The sequence below is a fragment of the Dipodomys merriami genome, unplaced genomic scaffold (assembly GCF_024711535.1).
Source record: "Dipodomys merriami isolate MVZ:Mamm:240054 unplaced genomic scaffold, mDipMer1.0.p SCAF_36, whole genome shotgun sequence".
In the NCBI taxonomy this organism is placed as follows: domain Eukaryota; kingdom Metazoa; phylum Chordata; class Mammalia; order Rodentia; family Heteromyidae; genus Dipodomys; species Dipodomys merriami.
Window position 1 is genome coordinate 1,184,188 of NW_027205159.1, and position 22,032 is coordinate 1,206,219.

At 39.1% G+C, this 22,032-nt stretch overlaps 1 protein-coding gene across 9 annotated transcripts in view; it reads right to left on the reverse strand.

The window, feature by feature from the left end:
• The window catches only part of Cracdl (CRACD like), a 135,900-nt gene that overhangs the window by 48,003 nt on the left and 65,865 nt on the right, over positions 1–22,032 (reverse strand). For all 9 annotated transcript variants that reach the window (XM_069988500.1, XM_069988498.1, XM_069988497.1 and 6 more), the window contains exon 2: positions 9,428–9,507. In XM_069988500.1, coding sequence (XP_069844601.1) covers positions 9,428–9,497 — 70 coding nt within the window. In that variant the 5' untranslated portion in view covers positions 9,498–9,507. The remainder of the gene's footprint in view (positions 1–9,427; positions 9,508–22,032) is intronic.

Sequence of the window (22,032 nt, forward strand, 5' to 3'; positions counted from 1 at the left end):
TGTGGTAGTGCATGACTGTCATTCCAGTTACTTGGAAGGCAGAAATAGGAAGACTGTGGTTTCAGACCAGCCAGGGAAAACGTTGCCAAGATTCCATCTCAAAGAACAAGCTGAGCATGCTGTTACATTCCTGTTATACCAGCTCCACCAGAGGCAGAGGTAGAAGACTGCGGTCCAAAGCTAGCCCCGGACAAAAGTACTAGACTCTATCTGAAAAATAACTAAAGCAACAAGGGTTGGGGTGTGACTCAGGTGGTAGAATGCTTGCATACAAGTAATGAGTCACTAAGTTCAAACCCCAGTATAACCAAAAATATTATTTCAATTGTACAGATTTATAGCATATTTTGAGATAATTGATACATGTATATTGTTTGCAATTATTAAAATATGGGTGTTAACATTTCCATATCCTTAAACTTTTTGGAGGAAGTACTATTGTGGTTTGAACTCAATGCATTTGCTAGTTAGTCACTTAATCCAAACCGCAGACCTTTTATGCTTCATGTTGTCTTCCAGGTGGAGCCTCATGTTTTCACCTGGGATTGGCCTCAGATCATGACTGATAGCTTCTGTGTAGCTACAATGACTGGCACGTCCCACCATACCTGGCTTATTGAGACCGAGTCTAACTAATGTTTTGGCAGGTTGGCCTCAACCCCTGCTCCTCCTGATCTCTGCTCCCTAAGTAGCTGGGATTTACAAACAGTGGCCACTGTGCCAAGCCTTCCTAAAACATTTAATCTTTTTATTAACATGTATAACAGTATGCATATATAGGATATAATCCAGAGATAATGTGATAGTTTAATACATGTGTGTGATACATATTTGTAATCTTCCTGCTTCTGCTTTTCCAGGAGCTAGGATTACAAGAGTGCATCACTGTGTCCAGAATCAACATTCTCTTTATCCACTACACTAAGGCCAATCACTGAAGATGGCCTACTGAAGCACCAGATGGTGGTCATCCCCATAGTGGAGGGGGCAGGTTGAGGTCAGAAGTGCCCGATTCATCTATGCTTCCTCAATGTTGCAGTTCGAGGGACTTTTGAACATTTTGTGACACATTTCTGATGTCACCTTCATCCTTGCCCATAGATTCTATCATATCTGTAACTTCACAATAGGAGCTCTTTCCTTTCCCTCTGAGTATTTTTGAAAATTCACAGCAAAAAGATGCAACATCAGAGATTACCACAATGCTGCCCAGTATATCATGGGAATTTGCTAAAACAATTTAGTTCAAATAGTAAGTAAACTTTTTTGTGTTTGTATGTGTGTGTGTGTGTGTGTGTGTGTGTGTGCCCACATGTACATGTACCAGTCCCGGGACTTGGACTCAGGACCTGGGTGCTGTCCCTGAGCTTTTGTGTTCAAGACTAACATTCAACCACTTGAGCCACAGCCCCATTTCTGGCTTTTAGTGCTTAGTTGGAAATAAGAATCTCACAGAATTTCCTGCCCTGGCTGGCTTCCAATCATGATCCTCAGATCTGAGCCTCCTAAGTAGCCAGGATTACAGGTGTGAGCCATGGGTGCCTGGCTATAAGTAAATATTTTATAAATTACTTTAAAATATGACAGGATATTTCTATTTCATTTTTGTTAACATTCCCTTGGGAAATTTACAAGATCTTGAATTCATGAGGAGAATTACTTAGGATTATTCTAGCAGGAATAGAGAGAACCTCTCTCTGGTAGTAGGTAAATTCTACAGCATAGTTTTCTTAATGTCTAGTGGGAATAACCACAAAATGTTCATGTTGTTAAAGGATAGGTTCCTATAAGAGTTATTTTGAGTTCTCTGCACTTGGTTGGAAAACCACCTGGCCTTTGCTTAGACAAAAAAGGTGGGACAAAAGATGAACTAATATATCAGTGGTACTCACTAGATACTATGTGGAAAATGAACTATACAACCTGTGGTTGGGGATGGGAGGGAAAAATTTGGAGAGAGCAAGAGAAGAGGTGACATTGTCCAAAAATAAATGAACTCATTACCTGGCTTATGTAACCCTTCTTTATATCTATTATCTCTACAATAACAATAAAATAAAAAATGGGGAAAAATATTGGTAGGTGTCCTTGAAGCTGTGAAAAAATACAGTTCCTCTCCTGACAGTGAGAGATGCTGCTGACCAAATGATGGTGTGCGTAAGACTGGAGCAGCCAAGGCCCTGAGTATAACTCTGTGCTTCCTGGGTCACTTATGTTAGCTGTCCATTTGTGGTCTTTTTCTTCTAGTGCTAGGCTTTGTAATTCAATATCTCTAATGGTTACAGGGATGGTCTGGATTTCTACTTCTTGAACCTATATTATTCATTTATACATTTCTGTGAATTTATCTTTTTTCCAAATTTATTGGCAACAAGTCATCACTAATATATTCTTTTAAAAATTTTTGGTTACTTTTCTTTTTAAAAATGTATTGCCAGGGGCTGGGAAGGTGGCTCAGTGGTAGAGCGCTTGCCTTGCATGCATGAGGCCCTGGGTTCGATTCCCCAGCACCACATAAGCAAAAAGAAAAAAGCCGGAAGTGGCGCTGTGGCTCAAGTGGTAGAGCGCTAGCCTTGAGCTGAAGAGCTGAGGGACAGCGCCCAGGCCCAGAGTTCAGGCCCCTCGACTGGATCCAACAAACAAACAAACAAACAAAAAAAATGTATTGCCAATGTGATGTTTAAAAGGGTTACAGTTACATATGTAAGGTAGTGAGTATATTTCTTGTTGAACTTGTTACCCCCTCCCTCATTTTTCTCCCACTTTTCCTCCTCCCCACGCCTCCCAAGTTGTACGGGTCATTTCCAACATATTGTCTTGTGAGTATCACTGTTGCATGGATTCACCCTTTGTTCTTTGTCTCACCATTTTGTTGTTCCCTTTTCCTTCCCTAATTCAGATAAACGCATATTTTATACAATACCCAGTGTACCAGAATCAAATACAGTGACAACAGGAGATAAACCATAGGAAAAAGAAAAAAACACAAAAGAAAAAGAAATCACATAGTACATTAAAAACAACAAAGGAAAACATCTTGTGTCCATGTCTTAGAGTTCATTTTGCTTAGCATCATCTTATATGGTCATGTGTATGTAGCTATTGAGCTATTCTGTTCATCTCTTGGGATTATCCTAGACATATACTAATTATTACAAATGAGGGAAACCATGGGATCTGTTTCTTTGAGTATGACTTAATATGATTTTTTCCAAGTCTTTCCATTTCCTTACAAATGGGGCGGTGTCATTCTTTCTGATGGAAGCATAGAATTCCACTATATATATAATTTTCTTGATCCATTCATCTACAGAGGGGCATCTGGGTTGGTTCCATATCTTAGCTATGGTGAATAATGCTGCGATAAACATAGTCATGCTGGTAGCTTTAGTATGGACTTGTTTGTGGTCATTTGAAATGCCCAGAAGTTGGATTGCTGGGTCATAGGGGAGCTTTATGTGTAGTTTTTGAGGAACCTCCATCATGCTTTCCAGAGTGGTTGAACACTCCCACAAACAGTGTAGTAGCTTTCCCTTTTGACCACATCCCCTCTAGCATCTGTTACTATTAGATAAAATAGCATTAAAATAGCTATTAGATAGTTATTTTAACTGGGATGAGGTGGATCTCAATGTTGTTTTGATTTGCATTCCTTTTGTGGCCAGAGATGTTGAGCATTTTTTCATGTGTCCATTGGCTATTCTTATTTCCTCTTTAGAGAAGTCTCTCTTTAAGTCTTTATCACACTTTTTAATGGGGCAATCATTTCTTTGAGGATTTGTTTTTGGGGGGTTTAGTTTTTTGAGTGCTAAATATATTTTAGATATGAGGCCCTTGTCTGTTATATGGCTTTCTATTGATATATCCAGCTATGTCCTTTGCCATGCAGAAGCTCTGCAGTTTAATGCAATCCCATTTGTCCAACCTTTCTTTAATTTGTTGAGTCTTTATTAAGAAACTTTTGGTCTATGCCAAGGAGCCCTATTGTTTCTCCCATTCCTTCCTGTAATGTTTTCAAGGTATCTGCTTTTACCTTGAGGTCTTTGATCCATTTGGAATTGATTCTGGTCCAGGATGATATATTAGGGTCTAGCTTTAGTTTTCTACAGGTGTTTAACCAATTTTGCCAGCACCAGTTGCTGAAGAGTCAGTCCTTCTTCCATCCTAATTTTTGGCTCCCTTATCAAAGATTAGTTGGCCATGGTCTGCAGGTTCATTTCTGGGTCTTCAGTTGTATTCCATTGGTCCTCAGGTCTGTTTTTGTGCCAGTACAAGGCTGTTTTGATTACGATTCCCTTGTAATCAAGTTTGAAGTTTGGTATTGATACTCCAGCACTGTTCTTTCTGCTAAGGATTGTTTTTGCTATTTGGGGTCTTTTATTATTGCATATGAATTTTTGGATTGCTTCTTCTATTTCATTAAAGAATGATGTTGGGATATTGATGGGTACTACATTGAATTTGTAGATAGCCTTTGGAAGTATTGCCATTTTCACGATGTTGAGCCTCCCAATCCAGGAGCATGGGAGGTTTTTCCATTTCCTTAGTTCTACTTTCATTTCCTTTTTCAGGTTTTTAACGTTTTCATCATAGAGGTCCTTCACGTCTTTGGTTAATTCCTAGGTATTTTATTTGAGGGGGGCCCAGATATTACAAAAGGAGTTGCTTTCCTGATTTCAGCCTTGCTCTTCTCATTATTGGCATTCAGAAAAACCACTGATTTTTGAGGGTTAAGATCCTCCAGCACTAATATTTTCTTATGGTTCTAGAATCCACAGTATCTGTACTGGTGGCTCCCTTCTCCTCCCTCATGTTAATTATTTGCTCCTTTTTTTCAGTGATTAGCAGAACCAAAGCTGTATCCTAGGTGAAGCATTCTAGGTCAGCAGTTAATTTTTTTCTAAGAATATACTAAAGCTATTATTTCATTGTTTTCTGGGTTCTGTTGTATTAAGAAGCCAGTTACTAATTTTTTTCCTGTACTAATTTTAAGATTTTTATTTTGGGCTTTCTGCAGACACACACTGCATGCGTTATCTTTTACTTATACTCCTTGTTCATTAAATCTGAGGACCAGGCCACCTATATCATCATTATCATCATCATCACCATCATCATCATCATCATCATCATCATCATCATCATCATTTTACCAATTCCAGAACATTTTCAGCCACTCTTTCCTCTCAAGATTCTGCTAAATGTACACTACAGCCTTGCACACGTCTATGCCTTTGTCCTTTTGTCTTTCCCTTCATTATTTCCTCATGCTATTCTATATTCTGATTAATTTATTGGGATCTCAAGCTAATGTAACCCCACATTGAAATTTTAGTGGTTATATTTACTTTTAGAAATGCCTTTGTTCTTAAAATCTTCTAATTTTTAAAATTCAGAAAAAAAGGTCACTCTTTCTGAAGAAGTGTATATAGAATAGCATAATTATCCCCACAATGCAGATGTAGAACTATAAGGGTCATGTGTAAGCATTCATACATGTATGAGAGAAAAGCAGAGAGATGAGGCTTGGTTCAACGCTAGCCGAGGCAAAAACTTAGTGAGGCCCTATATCCCAGAATAATCCAGGTGTGATAGAGTATATCTGTAATTCTAGCTACAAGGGATAGGAGGAGGGGAGGGACAGGAGAATTATAATCCCAGGCTGGACCCTGGCAAAAAGTATATCTATTTGAAAAATAACTAAACAAAAAGGGCTGGGGAGTATTTTTCAAGTAGTAAAGTGCATAGGAAGTGTGAAATCATGAGTTCAAACACTAATAACCACCAAAAGAAAAAAAAAAGAAAAGAGAACCATACAAGCTGGGCACTGGTGGCCCATGCCTATAATCCTAGCTACTCAGGAGGCTGCGATAGAGGAACACGGTTTGAAGCCAGCCTGGGCAGAAAAGTCCCCATGCGATTTTTATCTCCAATTAACCACTCAAAAATCAAAAGTGGCCCAGGCACCGGTGGCTCACATCTGTAATCCTAGATATTCAGGAGGCTGAGATCTGAGGATTGTGGTTCAAAGCCAGCCCAGGCAGGAAAGTCAGTGAGACTCTTATTTCCAATAAACCATTAGAAAACTGGAAGTGGCGCTGTGATTCAAGTGGTAGAGTACTAGCCTTGAGCAAAGAAAAAGCACAGGGAACAGCGCCTAGGCCATGAATTCAAGCCCCACTACTGACCAAAAAAAAAAAAAAAAAAAAAAAAATCAAGCATTGTGAGTTTCTAAATCTTGTTCTTTTTTCAAAATTGTCCTATGTTAGTTCCTTCTTTTTTCACATGAGTTTTAAGAAACAGCTTCTAATGCCTGCAAATAGTTCAGATGGGATTTTGATTGTTTCACATTTACCTACTTCCTGCCGTTCTCCCTAGGTTATTTCAGCATTACCATCATTTTATCTACATAGACTTAACCTCTTCCTAAATAAAAATCTTTAAACCTTTATGAAAATCAAGTCAAACCAGTTGTTACTGGTCAAGAATCCCAGGTTGTTTATCTGAGCTTCATAGCTGATTTCTGCTCTTCCCCAACCCTCCAGCACTGGGGATTGAACCCAGAGCCTTGCACATGCTATTCAAGTCCCCTACCACTTGAGCCATGTCCTAAAACATAGCTGCATTTCAAACAGTGCACTGTACCTAGATGTACACAGTCACAACTCAATTTTAGGAGAATTGACATCTTGCAACAGTGAGTCTTCCAATCCAAAAGTACAATATCTCTCTCCATATAGTCAGTCCTTGTTAATTTTTTTAATCAATTATTTGTGGGTTAACTAATCTTTTTGAGAGTCTCTATGTAGTTTAGGGTGGTCTAGAACTCACTACACTTATGTATTTAGATATATACTGAAGGATCTCAATTTTTTGTGCTATTATAAACAATACGTTTAAGTATTTTCAATTTTCAATTGTTCTTTGCTAGCTAGTACGTACAAATATATGAGTTTGGGTACTTTCTTATACATTTTGGTTAGCTGCAAAAAGCAACTAACAATCTGAAAAGTGTTATTTCTTCCTTCCATCTTTTTTTAACCCTTTTTCTTAACTTATTGCACAGGATGTTTTCTATGCCACTTTTTAAGGTTCCCTGAAATTTCTAGATGGTTTCAAATATTTTTTTTATTACCTTGCAAAGTAGTACAATAGTACTCTATTGCATGTATTTGTTAATCCTGATATTTGGTAACTTTATGTGAATTCTCTTATTTCTGCATTTATTACTTGGCCAAGGTTGTTGGCAAAACTAAGAAATATGCTTTGTGGTACAAACCACCACGAACTGGGTAATTTAAACAATAGAAATAAATTGTCTCCTAATTCTTGAGGAAGGAAGGCTGAAATCAAGTGCAGATACACGTGGATCCTTCAGGGCTGAGATGGAGAGAAATCTGTTTCTCATCTGAGCTCTGACCTCTTGTGGAGAGGCACACAATAGTGATGCATCACCCCACTCTTTGCCTACGTTTTCAGGGATGTTCTCCCCATGTGTCTGTCTTCAAATCCCCCCCATTGTTATTTTGTTTAAAGTTTATATGCTATATTTTCATTGCATGAAATAATGGGGTTCATTATGACAGTTCCACACATGCATCCAATGTGTTTTGATCTTATTCACTACTCATCTCTCTTATACCCCTTTTCTTGGTCTCTTGCCCCAACTCCCATAAGTCCTCTGCTTATATCCTCATGGATATAGAATCCTCGTAAATGTCTCATTTTTTATAAGGACTCAACCACTGTATTGTAAGACCACCCTATTCCACATAACTCATTTTAACTAATACCAGATAAGGATACATTTGGAAGTGCTAGGGACTTCAGCATATAAATTCTGGGAACACAGTTCAGTGCACAGCATGTTGGTTTTCATTTATGATGCCTTATTGCCTTATACACCTGGTTATCATTAATGACATGCTTGTCATGGAATTGAAAATACTATGTTCTATAATAATTTGAAGTTTAGACAGAGGTTTCCCTTTGAGAAGATTGTTTGCTTCTGCAATGTACCTGAGGTGTGCACAGTCTAGGAACACAATTGAATCAAGTTTAGGGCTTGAAGTTCTCCTAATTAATTACCAAGTGACACAAACTGAAGTTACCAATCCAAATGAGGGCTTATCTATCTCTAGTTCACATCTATTCCAATTTTGTATCTTTGTGGGCTCCCAGATTATTGTAGAAAGGTCTTCTACAAGAGAGGCACCTTGTATATACCCCAACTTTGTTTCCTGACCCTCTCACCAATGACCCCACAAAGACATGAAAATGAAATTCAAAATTTCAATATGATCTGAGGGCAAAGTACTCCCTTATTCTTTTGGGTTACAATATTTCTTTCTATTCCAGCCCCAGAATGTTATTATCTAAAATTGTTTATTTTAAGTGGAGAGGGTTGGTCTGAATACTTAAAGCTCACTCTTATTTGAAATAGAGAAAATTTAGTTTCTTTCCTTCTTCTAAAATTGATTCTTCATGATGACTGCGTAAGTATCCAGACCTAGTATTTACCAAGGTTATTTCAGAGAACAAAATACTTGTTCAAAGAGTATTTTCTGACTTAAAGTAAGCAATAATTCTCTGTGTCACATACTATGAGAAATTTGAAACTACTTTCCTACCCTTACATTTGGGGAAAGTGGTTCTTATACAGAATAATAAGAAAAATTCATCTGTAACCTATGAAAGGGAGTCTGAAGCTAATGGCTAGTAGCTAGAATTTAATATTGATGGAAGCTTTTCTTAACTGAACTACATCACAGAAAATCATTATTGCATCTTGACTTTAAAGAAGAAGATGGAGGCCTCTGTTAGCAAAGCAAGAGCCATACAAATATCTAATCTAGGAAAAGGGACTTTATGTGGAGCTTGAAGACTTTTAATCTCAATTTCACAAGTCTATCAAGCCTTAAATAGCACTGTGTGGATAACAGTGGACGAGTCACATAGGAGAGTAATCCTGGACCTTGCTCTGAGATAATGATTCACGGGTCTGCAATTTCGCTCAGAAGACAACAAAGACCTCCTGAAGGAGAAAAGTCACAAGAGAGAGAAGGTCAAAGGCTGTTTTTAATGTATTTTTTTCTATATAATCAGGTCATCCTGCAAAGGCCTCTAGTGATGCCCTGGGACATTCTTGGACAAATGAATCCATTCAGCACTGTTTCCTTTGCTTTCAAGTCAGAGACATATTCACCTCCAGTAAGAGGAAAATGCTGTCCAAAGTCTCCATGTTTGACAGAGAAGAGAGGGAGTCCCTCCCACAAGTATTATGAATGTGCCTGGGGTCACAGTGCAGGACAAGGCCTACCTGAACATGCTAGGGACTGGATATACTCCCACTAAGTGCATAGTCCATCAGCCCCTCATTCACCCCAACCCCAGGGCTCTTCCCAGAGCAGAGGAAGCAGGGCCTCACCTGTGCCATCTTCCCCAAGGCTTTCCGCTGCATCCCGAAGCTTAATGTCCGTCACCCTTGTGGAAATCATGTCCAGCTCGCTGAAAGCAGATGGAAATTCATGTTAAAGGAACATGGTGAGCAGAAGTTACCAGTCAATAAGGTGACACATTAGGATGGTTGATGTCCTCATTTCCTTACATAATTTTATTAAAATTCTTCATGCATGTTATTTTAAGAGCTATCCAATTATTTCAATGCATTGTAATTGTTTACATTGAGCTTCTCTTTTGAACTTATGAGAAATTCCAAGCAGATATAAAAGTTCAGAAAACATGATGAACCTACAGAAAGCTTTTCCTGCTTCATCTTTACCTCTATCCCACAGCCTTTCCACTAGTCTCTCTAATCAAATCATCCCAGACACTGTTAAAAAAAATCTGACTTCTCATGGAAATCAGATAAATGCTTATTTAAAAGAGTGCACACTTCTTATGAAAACCAACACATTGTTTATCTAGAAAGCTTTTCTTACTCAGAATGACCAAATTCTCACACTTGAAAAAAGGGCTCAAATATTAGCTAATTCACATTTACAACTCATACATAATGAAAAATGAAGGAAGAAATACAGGGAAAATACAAAGGGAAGGAAAGGAACAGAATAAGAGCTGTTTCAGAGCTGGTGCTAATCTTTAATAGTGTCCTTTAATATTAATGTCAGAATGTCTGTCCTCCCTTTTAGCCATTCTTTAAAAGTCAAAAAAAAAGCTTTGTCAACTTTGCTCCTCAACTTTCTTATGAGTTAGCTTTATAAACACATCTGGTCTTCCATCAGCAATGCCAAAATCTTTGTTGGAACCTTACCAAATCTGACTCATGATCATGTCCCCTATCATTCTATTTAAAACAAAAAACAAAAAAACAAAAAAAAATGGCAGTGGGGCAGAAATAGAACTTGTTCAAATCCCCAACCACCATCACAGCCTTGAAAGAACAGTTTAGTTGTCCCTACCTGTGCTCACTGTTAAAAGCAACAGATGAGGTAGTCAATCAGCAGGACTGTGTCCTAACCAAAAGGTCCAAGTGCTGCCAAGTCACCACCTTACATCTCCAAGATGTAGCAACCTCCTGATGCCTGGGTATCCTGTTGATGATCGAAGGAGGCAATGGAGGGAAAGAGTGCCAGGAGAATGTGAGGGATGGTTAACCTGGGCTACCAACTGCCAAGGCTAGCACTGAATTCAAAAGTACAAGTACAAAAGCTTTCCTTTTCTTGAATATGGGGTTAACCACAACTGTAAGTGCTTTATTGAGGGCACAGATTATTGTCTGAATGTTCTCAAGTATTCCCCAAGAATTTTGAGCTCTCTCATTTTGGAGATAAGAATAAGCATTGTTAGGTTTATTAACTTGCCCAAGGTGGTGAAGCAGAAACCAATTGGAACACCCATGTGACTGACCACTCAGGCTGGTGCTTCTGAACTGCTATGATTTGGTGGCAGAAGACACCAGCATAGTTTTGGCCTCTTACAGGTAGGTGCTGACCTGGAAAGCAGCAGAGTCCAAAGGGGCTCAAGGAAAGTTGGGAAATCAAAGGATGGAATCTCCCATTGAAATGCCTCTACCTTCCAAGAAGAAGGGACTGACCATCCATTGGGGATGCCAGGGAGTCTCAGTCTGAAGGGAGGAATTAGATATTGCCATCATGTGTCAACAAACTGGGAAAGGATAACTAGAGGAACTGTGATATTACCTCCAAGTATCCAGTCACCTGTAGCGAATTCAAAGACCAATATTAGGAAGTGCTGGGAGTGTACAAGGTGTGTGGGAGAGAGTTGGGGAAGCCCCAAGAGAGAACCCAGTTTCTATCCTATGGGCCTGAAGTAGTCCAGAGGCTCACTCTTGCTTCTCCTGAGGTTGAATGAAGTGGCTGTGACAAGGCCACTGACAGCAGAGGACTCAGGAGTAGGTGGAAGGTCAAGAGTCAGACCAGTCACACCTTTGTGGGTCCTTCTCCCAAGAGCTGATACAAAGATCTCTGCCAGACGCCAGCAGAGCCAGCAGACTCTTGAGGCAAAAGATGCCCACTGATGGGGGGGGTACAAAGGTTAACAAATGGGCTTGGCTCACATGGGAGGTCTGAGTTCTGCTCATGCTTCATATCCCAAATGTCTTCATGCTAACAAATATGTGATAAGGTGAAGAGGAAGAGAGCTAAGTCGTCTTGTCAAGATGGCCTACGGTTAAAACTTCACCCTATCAGCACTGGGACTTAGTCTTCCCATATACAATGGAGGCCATTAACATTTAAATCCAATTTGGGGCCAGAGCACAGCACACAGCAAGCACTTGCTCATTCTGCACAGGTGTTCCCATCCATGAACAAATACAGCACCAGCAGCAGGTAGGTGTTGAAATCACAGGCTCCTGTGCAAACAGTTCTCTTTAGGGTCACTGTTATCAATCACAGAATGGCTGAACAGAACTCCCTCATCCCCAAAGCCTGATGGAGTCAAACTGCTGCCAGGTAACTGATAAAATATCCAGAATCTCAAAGGAATGACTTCCCTCTAAGACTGTAGTGTGCACAGATGGCAAGGGGTCCTCTTTGCACAACATTCCAGGGGAAATGTGTGACAACAGAATGTTATCACCATTAGGCCAAGTAACTTGCCCTTCTGATATACATTCCCCACCCTGGTTAAAATGAAATAATCCATGGAAAAATCCAGAAGGAAAACCATGTTGGCAACCATGTTCTCTAAGCACATCTTTGGCTTCTCACATGAAAACAAGTTTCTTTGTAGGAACTCAAGGCCTAAGGTCTGGACAGCATCTACCCTCCACCTTCTTGTCTTTCTGATAGCTGTAAGTCTCAATCGAGGAAAACTTGTTCTGTAGACTAAATCTGGACCTGAAGGACCTCTTCAGGAGTCCTAATAAACTCACAAGGATGTCATACACTCTCCAGTCCCCTATGTGGTGTACAGTGCTCATTGGTGTGTCTCTGGGTGCCTACGGAATCCAAGGGAGTCCTGTTTCTAAAGAAGTCTCAATGTGGGGGCTGTCCCATTCCCCACCACCTGAGCTGTGACCTCTGGCTCCTCCCAGCTCATGGCAAAGCTCCATCATTAGCTGCAGCTTCTATTGAAAACTGGAACAAAAGTGTGCTCACAGAAAGAGTGTGAATAGATTTTAACACACTTAAAAAAATTTCAGTCCCCTATATTTACCTACACAATGCAAAGAAAAAAATGCCCGTATGCTAGGTACATATAATCCATTATACAATTATGGATGAAAGTTTTGGCATTTGCCCTATGGAGTGACTAATGCTGAACTACCCTGCAGGTTGTGCCCGGATCCCTGTGGGTTCTTTCTTTCACTGACTCTCCAAGACTCAAGTCAAGAACTTGTTGGGGAGGTGTCTTCTGAAACCTGTTCTTCCCAAGACTGTAGGCTCGCTCCATGGGGTGAGTTTCTATGCCTTTATATCCATTGCAGCTTTTCATTGTTTTCTTAACAGTGCCTTGGACTGCCTGGGGCAGAGAAACAACTGAAATGGGGTTTCTGGGTAGGAACATCCTTTGAGATTTTTGAATACCAAGTTGCCTAACTTCAGAGTTGTACTAAGGTCCAAAAAGAGTCCCCATTTCCATCCCTTCTCCAGAGATAATCTCATCCATGTGGGGCTACCCTTAGGGAAGGTTACATTTAAAAAATCAATTTGAGGGGCTGGGAATGTGGTTTAGTGGTAGAGTGCATGCATGAAGCCCTGAGTTCGATTCCTCAGTACCACATAAACAGAAAAAGCCAGACGTGTCACTGTGACTCAAGTGGTAGAATCTTGGACAAAAGAAGCTCAGGGACAGTGCCCAGGCCCTGGGTTCAAGGCCCAAGACTGGCAAAGAAATGAATTTGATGTTATTCACCCCACTTTCCACATTCCTCCCTCCTACTTTCTTCCCATGGCAGAATCTGCATGGATTCCCCATCATCTTTTCCATGATTTCTACACTTGCCTATTTTCTAGTCAGCATCAGCAATGGAGTTGTCCTATCAGAGGTAACTGTATTTTAAGTAGAAAACTCTAATGAAAGAAAATAGCTGCTAATATGAACCCTAAACTCTGAAAAAGAAAACACCTGAAACTACAGGTGGGTTAGGCTTCCAGTAATGGTGGAGTAGCCTATATCATTATTATCTTGTGCAGATGGTAATGACAAATTAGAAACAAAATACTAACAGTAATAAGTTGAAAGCAGTGGTGAGAACTTGAAGAAGACAGAGATTAGAACAGCATTCACCTTAAGCGAAGAGAACTACAAAGGGAGAGACCTAAGGAACCTACAGATTTGTGTGTTGTATAGTGGCCTTGGCACACCTGTGATCAAAGAATAAAGTTTAAGGGTGCTACACAGCAGATGGAAAATGAGGAGGGCTATCACAAGAACAAAAAGAACACTAGAGAGAGGAACACCCAACTGAAGGCAAATGTTTTTCTAGTTCATATGCACATAATGGGGAAATGACAAATAGTATACAGGAGCTAACAGTTGTGAAGGTAAGACAAATGAGCTAAAAATTGTTCTAATACCCCCTTCAGGAGAGATAGGGTTGGTTAATGGTTTGAGTCCAGTCAAGTTAATAGCCTGCTAGAACAAAATCACCAGTTCTAGGAGAGAATATAACAAGATTCCAGAGTTTGTACAGTGTATCATTCACAGTGTTTACCATATAATCAAAATTTACTAATCATTTACAGAAACAGGACAATGAAACAAAGGCAATAGAAAAAAATTACTCAAAAGAAAATGCACCCAGGTGATCAAGTGCTTCATTAGCAGAGAAAGACTTCAAAGAAGCTACTAATTACATATTGTGGGCTTAAAAACCAATGGAAAAGTATCATTTCTGAAATGAAATATTCACAAAAAGGGCTTCATGGAAAATTGGAAACATAAAAAGAACATAATCTGAAGAGCAGGAACAAAATGACTGGCAAACAGCAAATCAGAACACAGTCTCACTGACGAGTGACAAGAGGTCAATGGACCACACATACATGTAACCAAGTCCCGGAAGTAGGAGAGGAAGGTATGGAGGCAGGAATACCTTCAGGATGTACAATGTAAGTCTGAATTAACATGAGACCCCATGTAGGATACTAAAATCAAAGAAAAAAAACTTGACAATAGCCAAAGGAAAATGATACATATACCGAAAAGCAACAATACAAATGACAACAATTAACCCAACAAAGTAATGGTATGCCATTTTTATAAAGCAACCCATATACAGCCAACTATCACTCAACAAAGACAAAAATCTAGATATTTTTAGAAAAGGGAAAAGTATTAAGAACTTGCTTCCAGCACACATATACTATAGGAAATGTAAAAAAGAAGTTCTAAAGAAAAATAATCCCAGATGAGGTAAGTGCTACAGGAGTAATGAAGTACACTGAAGACGGTAAATATGTGGGCAAACATAGCATCTTTTCCTTCTTTCAATTTATTTCAGAGCATAAATTTCAATGGTGTGACCTCAGAGCACATGTAGACGTGGTATGTGACTACACTGTAAAAATCGAGGTTTTAAACAGAGATTATCACAAGGTTCTTGCATTTTATATGCCATTGTACATGTTAATTCTTAAGTAGACAGTGATTTTTTTTTGGTGGTACTGAGGTTTGAACTCAGAACCTCACATTTAATAGGCTAGTGTTCTTCCACTTGAGTCATTTCTCTAGTCCTCTTTTTTGCCAGTTATAGTTGAGACAGGGCCTCATTTTTTTTTTTTTTGTCTGCAATCTATCTACTTGAGTTTCCTGTCCTTGCTAGGATCACAAGTCCATGCCACTATGTCCAGCTTTCCTCCTTGGAGATGTAGTCTCATGGAATGCTCTGCCTGGGCTGGGTTCAAACAACAATTCTCCTGATCTGAGCCTCAAGTAACTAGGATTACAAACTTCAGCCACTGGTGTTCAGCTAGACAGTGCCATTAAGAATCAATATTGTGATCCTCTAAATTAAAACACTAAAAAATCTAATGCAGAGGTTCAGCAAAAAAAGGTCAAAAGAGGCCAGGCATGGTGGTGTACTCAGGAAGCTGAGGCAGTGAGATGGAGAGTTGAAGGCCAGCCTGGCTGTATAGTACTACATGGTCTCATAAATAAATAGCCAAAATATACCTAAGAATGGAACGCTAAACATTTCATTAACACAAAAAGGTTGGTTAGAAAGAAAAATAACTAGACAAGACAAAAAAGTGGTAAAACAATAGAAATATAAAGGAATATATGTATGTATGTATATATATATATATATATATATATATATATATATATATATATATGGCTTCTAAAAAAACTTAGGAATGTTTTCTTTACATTTGGATAAACAAAAATGTCTCAGACATGCTTAAAATCCCACAAAAGAAAAACACTACAGGGCTGGGAAGGTGGCTCAGTGGTAGAGCGCTTGCCTTGCATGCCTAAGGCCCTGGGTTCCATTCCTCAGCACCACATAGCAGAAAAAAAAAAGCCGGAAATGGCGCTGTGGCTCAAGTGGTAGAGCGCTAGCCTTGAGCTGAAGAGCTGAGGGACAGCGCCTAGGCCCAGAGTTCAGGCCCCACAACTGGACCCCCCCCCAAAAAAAAAGAAAAAGAAAAACACTACATATTTTGCACTTCATCAAAATGAAGTATTTTTGCTCATTGAAAGGTAACATTGAAAAAGTGAATAGGTAAGACAGGCAGGGGGAAAATATTTGTAAAAAAATAATTCTGACTTCGCGTTTTGTTGTCTATAATGTGCATGGCTAACTTAAAAATGATTATTTTAAAAACAAACAAAAAGAACCTTGTTTACAAACAAGGAGAAAATGAATCTGAAGAAAACCAGTTATTTCTACTGTGGTCATATTGATTTGTGCTTGTAATCTCAACACTCAAGAAGCTGAAGCAGAAGGACTACAAATTTGTAGTCCTTATAATCCAATAAATGAAAAACAAATAATCTATCTCCTCCAAAAGTGGGAAAATAATGGGAACAGAAAATATCACAATGGCACCTGATAAAGAATCCGATTATAAGGAAACTTCAGTCATATCAATATGAGAGAGATTCTGTAAAATTGTTCTGTACTATTGAAAACATGTACTTGTTCTAGAGCAGAGGCAACAGATACTCCTGAACTGGTGGATGAGAAACTGCCATAACACAAGCTGAACAAGGACTGTGGATTATATAATAATTGTGTATAATTTAAATTTCCCCAATTTTGATCAGTGTGATTATGGTATTTACAAGTGTTTGGGGTTGGAGGTATGGCTCAGTTGGTAAGGCACCAGCCAAAGTGACAGGTACTGAAATCTAATCCCAGTCTTAGACACAGGTGGCCTCACATCTATAATTCTAGCTACTCGGGAGCCTTAAATCTGAAGGTTACTGTTTGGAGCCAGGATAGGCAGACAAATCAAAGAAGACTATTATCTACAATTAACCTGAAAAAAAAAACCCAGACATGGGGCATGGCTCAAGTGGTAGAATGCTAGCCTTCAGCACAAAAATCAAGAGAGAGGGCAAGGCCATGAGTTCAAGCCCCAGATCTGGCAAAATACCTGCTTTTAGGAAATATACATATAATTTATCTAGTTCACTATCAAATTGTATGTAAGTGAAATGGTATGAATATATAGATAAACATACAAAGAAACAATAACATAACAAATGAAGTAAAATGTGAAAAACTGGTGAATCTGGCCAAAAATTACACAGAGAATTACTAATACCATGTGATTTTTCTTAAAAGGAGAGATGATTCCACTATAAATTAGAGGTATCACTTTTAATTATGGCTAGAATAAGCAGAAAATTAACAATGATATAAAACTGTTATTGTCGATCTGTCTTTCTCCATTCTATCAGTTTGACCAAATAGCTAATACAATCTTGAAAAACAATAATAAAGGTGAATACTCATACACTTTCTACTTCCAAAACTGCAAAGCTACAGAAGTAAGGTTTCATCATAATACATAGACCAAGATAATAGAGCTTAAGAGCCTAGAAATAAATGCAGGAAAGTATAGAAATTCATTTTAATAGGCATGCCAAGAACAGAAGTCTTTTTCAACAAATTGTTCTAAGACAAGTAGACATCAACATGTGAAACAGAGTTTGTACTCCCAACCTCACACCATATGTATTCATTACCACAAAATGGATCACAGAATTAAATGTAAGTGCTGAAACTATAAATCTCTTAGAAGAAAAATCTGTGATCTTAAGTTAGACAACCAGACAGATAATCAACACACTCTAAGTATAGATAGGTATGTGTTGACTTTGTCAAAAATTATAAGCTTTAGTTTCAAATAAACTATCAAAACATGTAAAGACAACTCAGACTGGGAGAAAATATTTTCCAATAATATATCTGATAAAGGACCAATATCTAGAATTCTAATATAAAAAATTCTATTTAAACCTATTTTAAGAAACCCATTTAAAACAAAGAATTTGTAGGAACTTGTACAAACAAGGCAAATGAATGCTAATAATCACATGGAAAGATGCTCCATACTATTAGTTACTGGAAAACTGCAAGTCAAAGGCCATATAACTTTACACTCACTAGGATGGCTATGACCAAAGAAACAGACAATAATAAACACTAGTAGTTGGGTGCTGGTGCCTCACACCTATAATCCTAGCTACTCAGAAGGCTGCGATATGAGGATAGTGGTTTGAAGCCAGTCCAGGTAGGAAAGCCTGTGAGACTTTTATCTCCAATTAGCTACCAAAAAGGCTAGAAGTAGAACTGTGGCTCCCAGACCCTGAGTGCAAGCTCCAGGAACCCTCCCCCTCTACTAGAAAGAATGTGAAGGGATGTGAATGTGAATGTTCACCTGCTCTTGCCACTTTGGAAAAGTTTAAGTTACTCAAAATGGAAAACATAAAATTACCACAAGGAGGGGCTAGAGATCTGACTCAGGTGGTACAATACCTGTCTAGCAAGTGTGAAGCCCTGAATTCAACCCCCCAGTACTGCTCCTCCACCCAAAGAAAATTACTGTACCACACGGTCCACTATTCCATTCCTAAGCAACTACTAAATGGAAATAAAAACATATGTCCATGGGGGCATTCTGGAAGAGAAGAGTCACCAGGACTGTTTCTCCACATGGAAAATGGCATAATCTGTCTCACATTCATTTCTTTGGAACTCTGGATTCCACTGGAGGCTTGCAACTTCCAGAAAGGACTGGAAGGTAAATTGTTGTTAATCTGTCACTCTCAGCTCTTAGCACAGTAGCATCTAACCATGTGCCAAGTCCTCAGCCCCAGGAACTGCCTGTATTGAGTTTATAAGACCCAGAAAGGGCAAAAAGGGCTTTGGCCCCCAAACATTAGGGATCTATGCTTTGACTGCTGCTTCTGATCATGGTGTGTGAACACAATTCAGGGACCATTGTTATTTTAACTTCCTTTATTGCCATTAGACTCCCCAGAGCTCAAGGAGAATTACTGAGCCAGCACCCTTCTCCTATCTCTTCCCTTAAAAAAAAATTATTATTTAAAGGTAATGTACACACTTACATATGTCAGGTCATGAGTACATTTCTTTTAGAATGCTCTCTCTTAGTTTTTCCCTCAAAGGAAAGTATTATTGCAATAATGATTTGTAACTCCATTAAAAACATTCTACCTGATTTAAGAAACTTAGGGCTAGGAACCATGGGAGACAGAGATTAGACAATGGTGGTTCGAGGCTGGCCCAAGCAAAAATCACAAGACCCTATCTGAAAAATAACTATAGCAAAAAGGGCAAGCACATACAGACCTATAGCCATCTAATCTTTGATAAGGGAGCTAAAAAAATAGAATGGAAGAAAGACAGCCTCTTCAGTAAATGGTGCTGGCAAAATTGGTTAACTACTTGTAGAAAACTAAAGCTAGATCCTTATATATCACCCTGCACCAGAATCAACTCCAAATGGATCAAAGACCTCGGAGTCAAAGCAGACACTCTGAAAACATTACAGGATGGAATAGAGGAAACCCTAGGTCTCCTTGGCACAGGCCGAAATTTTCTTAATAGAGACCCGGAAACACAACAAATCAAAGAAAGGTTGGACAAATGGGATTGCATGAAGTTGCAGAGCTTCTGCATGGCAAAGGACATAGCTGGCAAGATCAATAGAAAGCCCACGGATTGGGAGAAGATCTTCACTAGCCATATAACGGACAAGGGTCTCATATCTAAAATATACTTGGAACTCAAAAAATTAAACCCCCCAACAACAAATCCTCAAAGAAACAACTGCCCAATAAATAAGTGGGCTAATGACTTAAAGAGAAACTTCTCTGAAGAAGAAAGAAGGATGGCCAATAGACACATGAAGAAATGCTCAACCTCCCTCGCCATAAAAGAAATGCAAATCAAAACAACATTGAGATACCACCTCACCCCAGTTAGAATGGCAAAAATCAAGAACTCTGTTATTAAACAACAGATGCTGGAGGGGATGTGGACAGAAGGGAACCTTACTTCATTGTTGGTGGAAGTGTAAATTAGTTCAACCACTTTGGAAAGTAGTATGGAGGTTCCTCAAAAGACTCCACATAGAGCTCCCCTATGACCCAGCAGTCCCACTTTTGGGCATTTACCCAAATGTTTACAAACAGGACCACACTAAAGCTACCAGCACAACTATGTTTATTGCAGCATTATTTACTATAGCTAAGATCTGGAACCAACCCAGATGCTCCTCAGTAGATGAATGGATCAAGAAAATGTGGTATATATACACAATGGAATTCTATGCCTCCATCAGAAAGAATGACATTGCCCCATTTGTTAGGAAATGGAAAGACTTGGAAAAAATTATATTAAGTGAAGTAAGCCAGGCCCAAAGAAACATAGGTTCCATTATTTCCCTTATTTGCAATATCTAGTATTTTTATGTATGAGTCAAGCAGAAAAGGTCAGATAAGGTGATGTTAGAAAAATGAACCCTAAGATATGTATTTTAAATGTTTTTTTCTTTCATGCATTTGTTTCTAACTCAATTATAAGATTATTTCTTTGTTACTTTGTATGTCCCTCCCCCACAGTATAACCCCTGCTTTCACTGTATTTGATGTCGGTATAATTTGTGGAGGGGAAGGGGAAAAACAAGTCGTTTAAATAAGGATACAGGTGGACCTGTTGCAACAATGAGAAGTACAAGTTGTCATGTGGAAAATGAACTTTACAACTTGGGGGGCGGGAGGATTGGGTGGGGGAGGAAGGGGGATTGGGGGGGAGGGGGGATGGGAAGGGATGGGAAGGGTAAACAAAGGAGGAGGCTACAATGCTTGGTAAGAAATGTACTCATTACCTTGCCCATGTAATTGTAACTCCTCTGTACAGTATTTTCACAATAAAAAAAATTAAAAAAAAAAAAAAAGGGCAAGCACAGGGCCTTGAGTTTAGACCCCAGTGCTGCCAGAAGAGAGGGAAAGAGGAAAATGGGGGTACTTCCTATAGGAATTATCACTCTAAACTAGTGTTACTGTAACTTTGGTTACAGGCTCATGCCTGTAATCCTAGTTACTTAAGAAGCTGAGCTCTGAAGATGATCATGATTCGAATTTAGCCCAGGCAGGAAAATCCATGTGACTCTTATCTCCAATTAAGTACCCCTCCCCCCAAAAGCCAGAGTTGGAGGTGTGGTTCAAGTGGTAGAGTACTAGCCTTGAGAAAAACAAGCACAGGGACAGCACCCAAGCTCTGAGGTCATTCCCTAGGACTAGACATAATAGAATTGATTCCTATTTTTTTTGAAACATTGTGAAAGGGTATGACCGTAGCACCAAAAACTAAATAACAGCAGGGGCCAGTGCTTGAGGTTCACACCTATAATTCTAACTACTCAGGAGGCTTAGATATGAGGATCTTAGGTCAAAGCCAGTGGGTACAAGAAAGTCCATGAGACTTTTATCCCTAATTAACCACCAAACCCCCAAAGTACAGTTGTGTATCATGTGGTAGAGCATCAACCTTGAGCAGAAAAGCACAGAGACAATACCCAAGCCCTAAATTCAAGCCCCAGGACCAGCATAAAATAAAATAAAGGAAGCAAGGGAAGAAATGCAAAGGAGCAGGTTATGTACGTGACTGAAGATAAACTGGTTTAAATTTGAGTATTACAACTTTAGAATGTCAAATGTAATCCCCATGGTAATAAAGTAGCTATAGAATATGCACAAAAAGAAAGGAGGGAGAAATTGAAACATTTCAGTACCAAAAAAAATCAACTTAACAGAGAGAAAGAGGGAGCGAGGGAGGGATGAACAAACTGATTAATGTGTGAAATGAAGCGTTAGAAAGTATTCACAGGTACATAGCTCTGAAGGCCCATTGATTGGATACTTCGCATAAAGGAGCTTCATCAAAAGTTGTTAGGGAGAAAAGTGTTACCCGAAAATTTTAAAAAAGAAGAAAAGGCATTTTCAGAAAAGAAGATTTGATATTATTTGTCTCCAGCAAACTTACACTAAAATGAGAACTAAGGGGATGGAAGCATGGAAATGGAAGCAAGAATGGGAAGCAATTAAGCGTGAGTACATCCA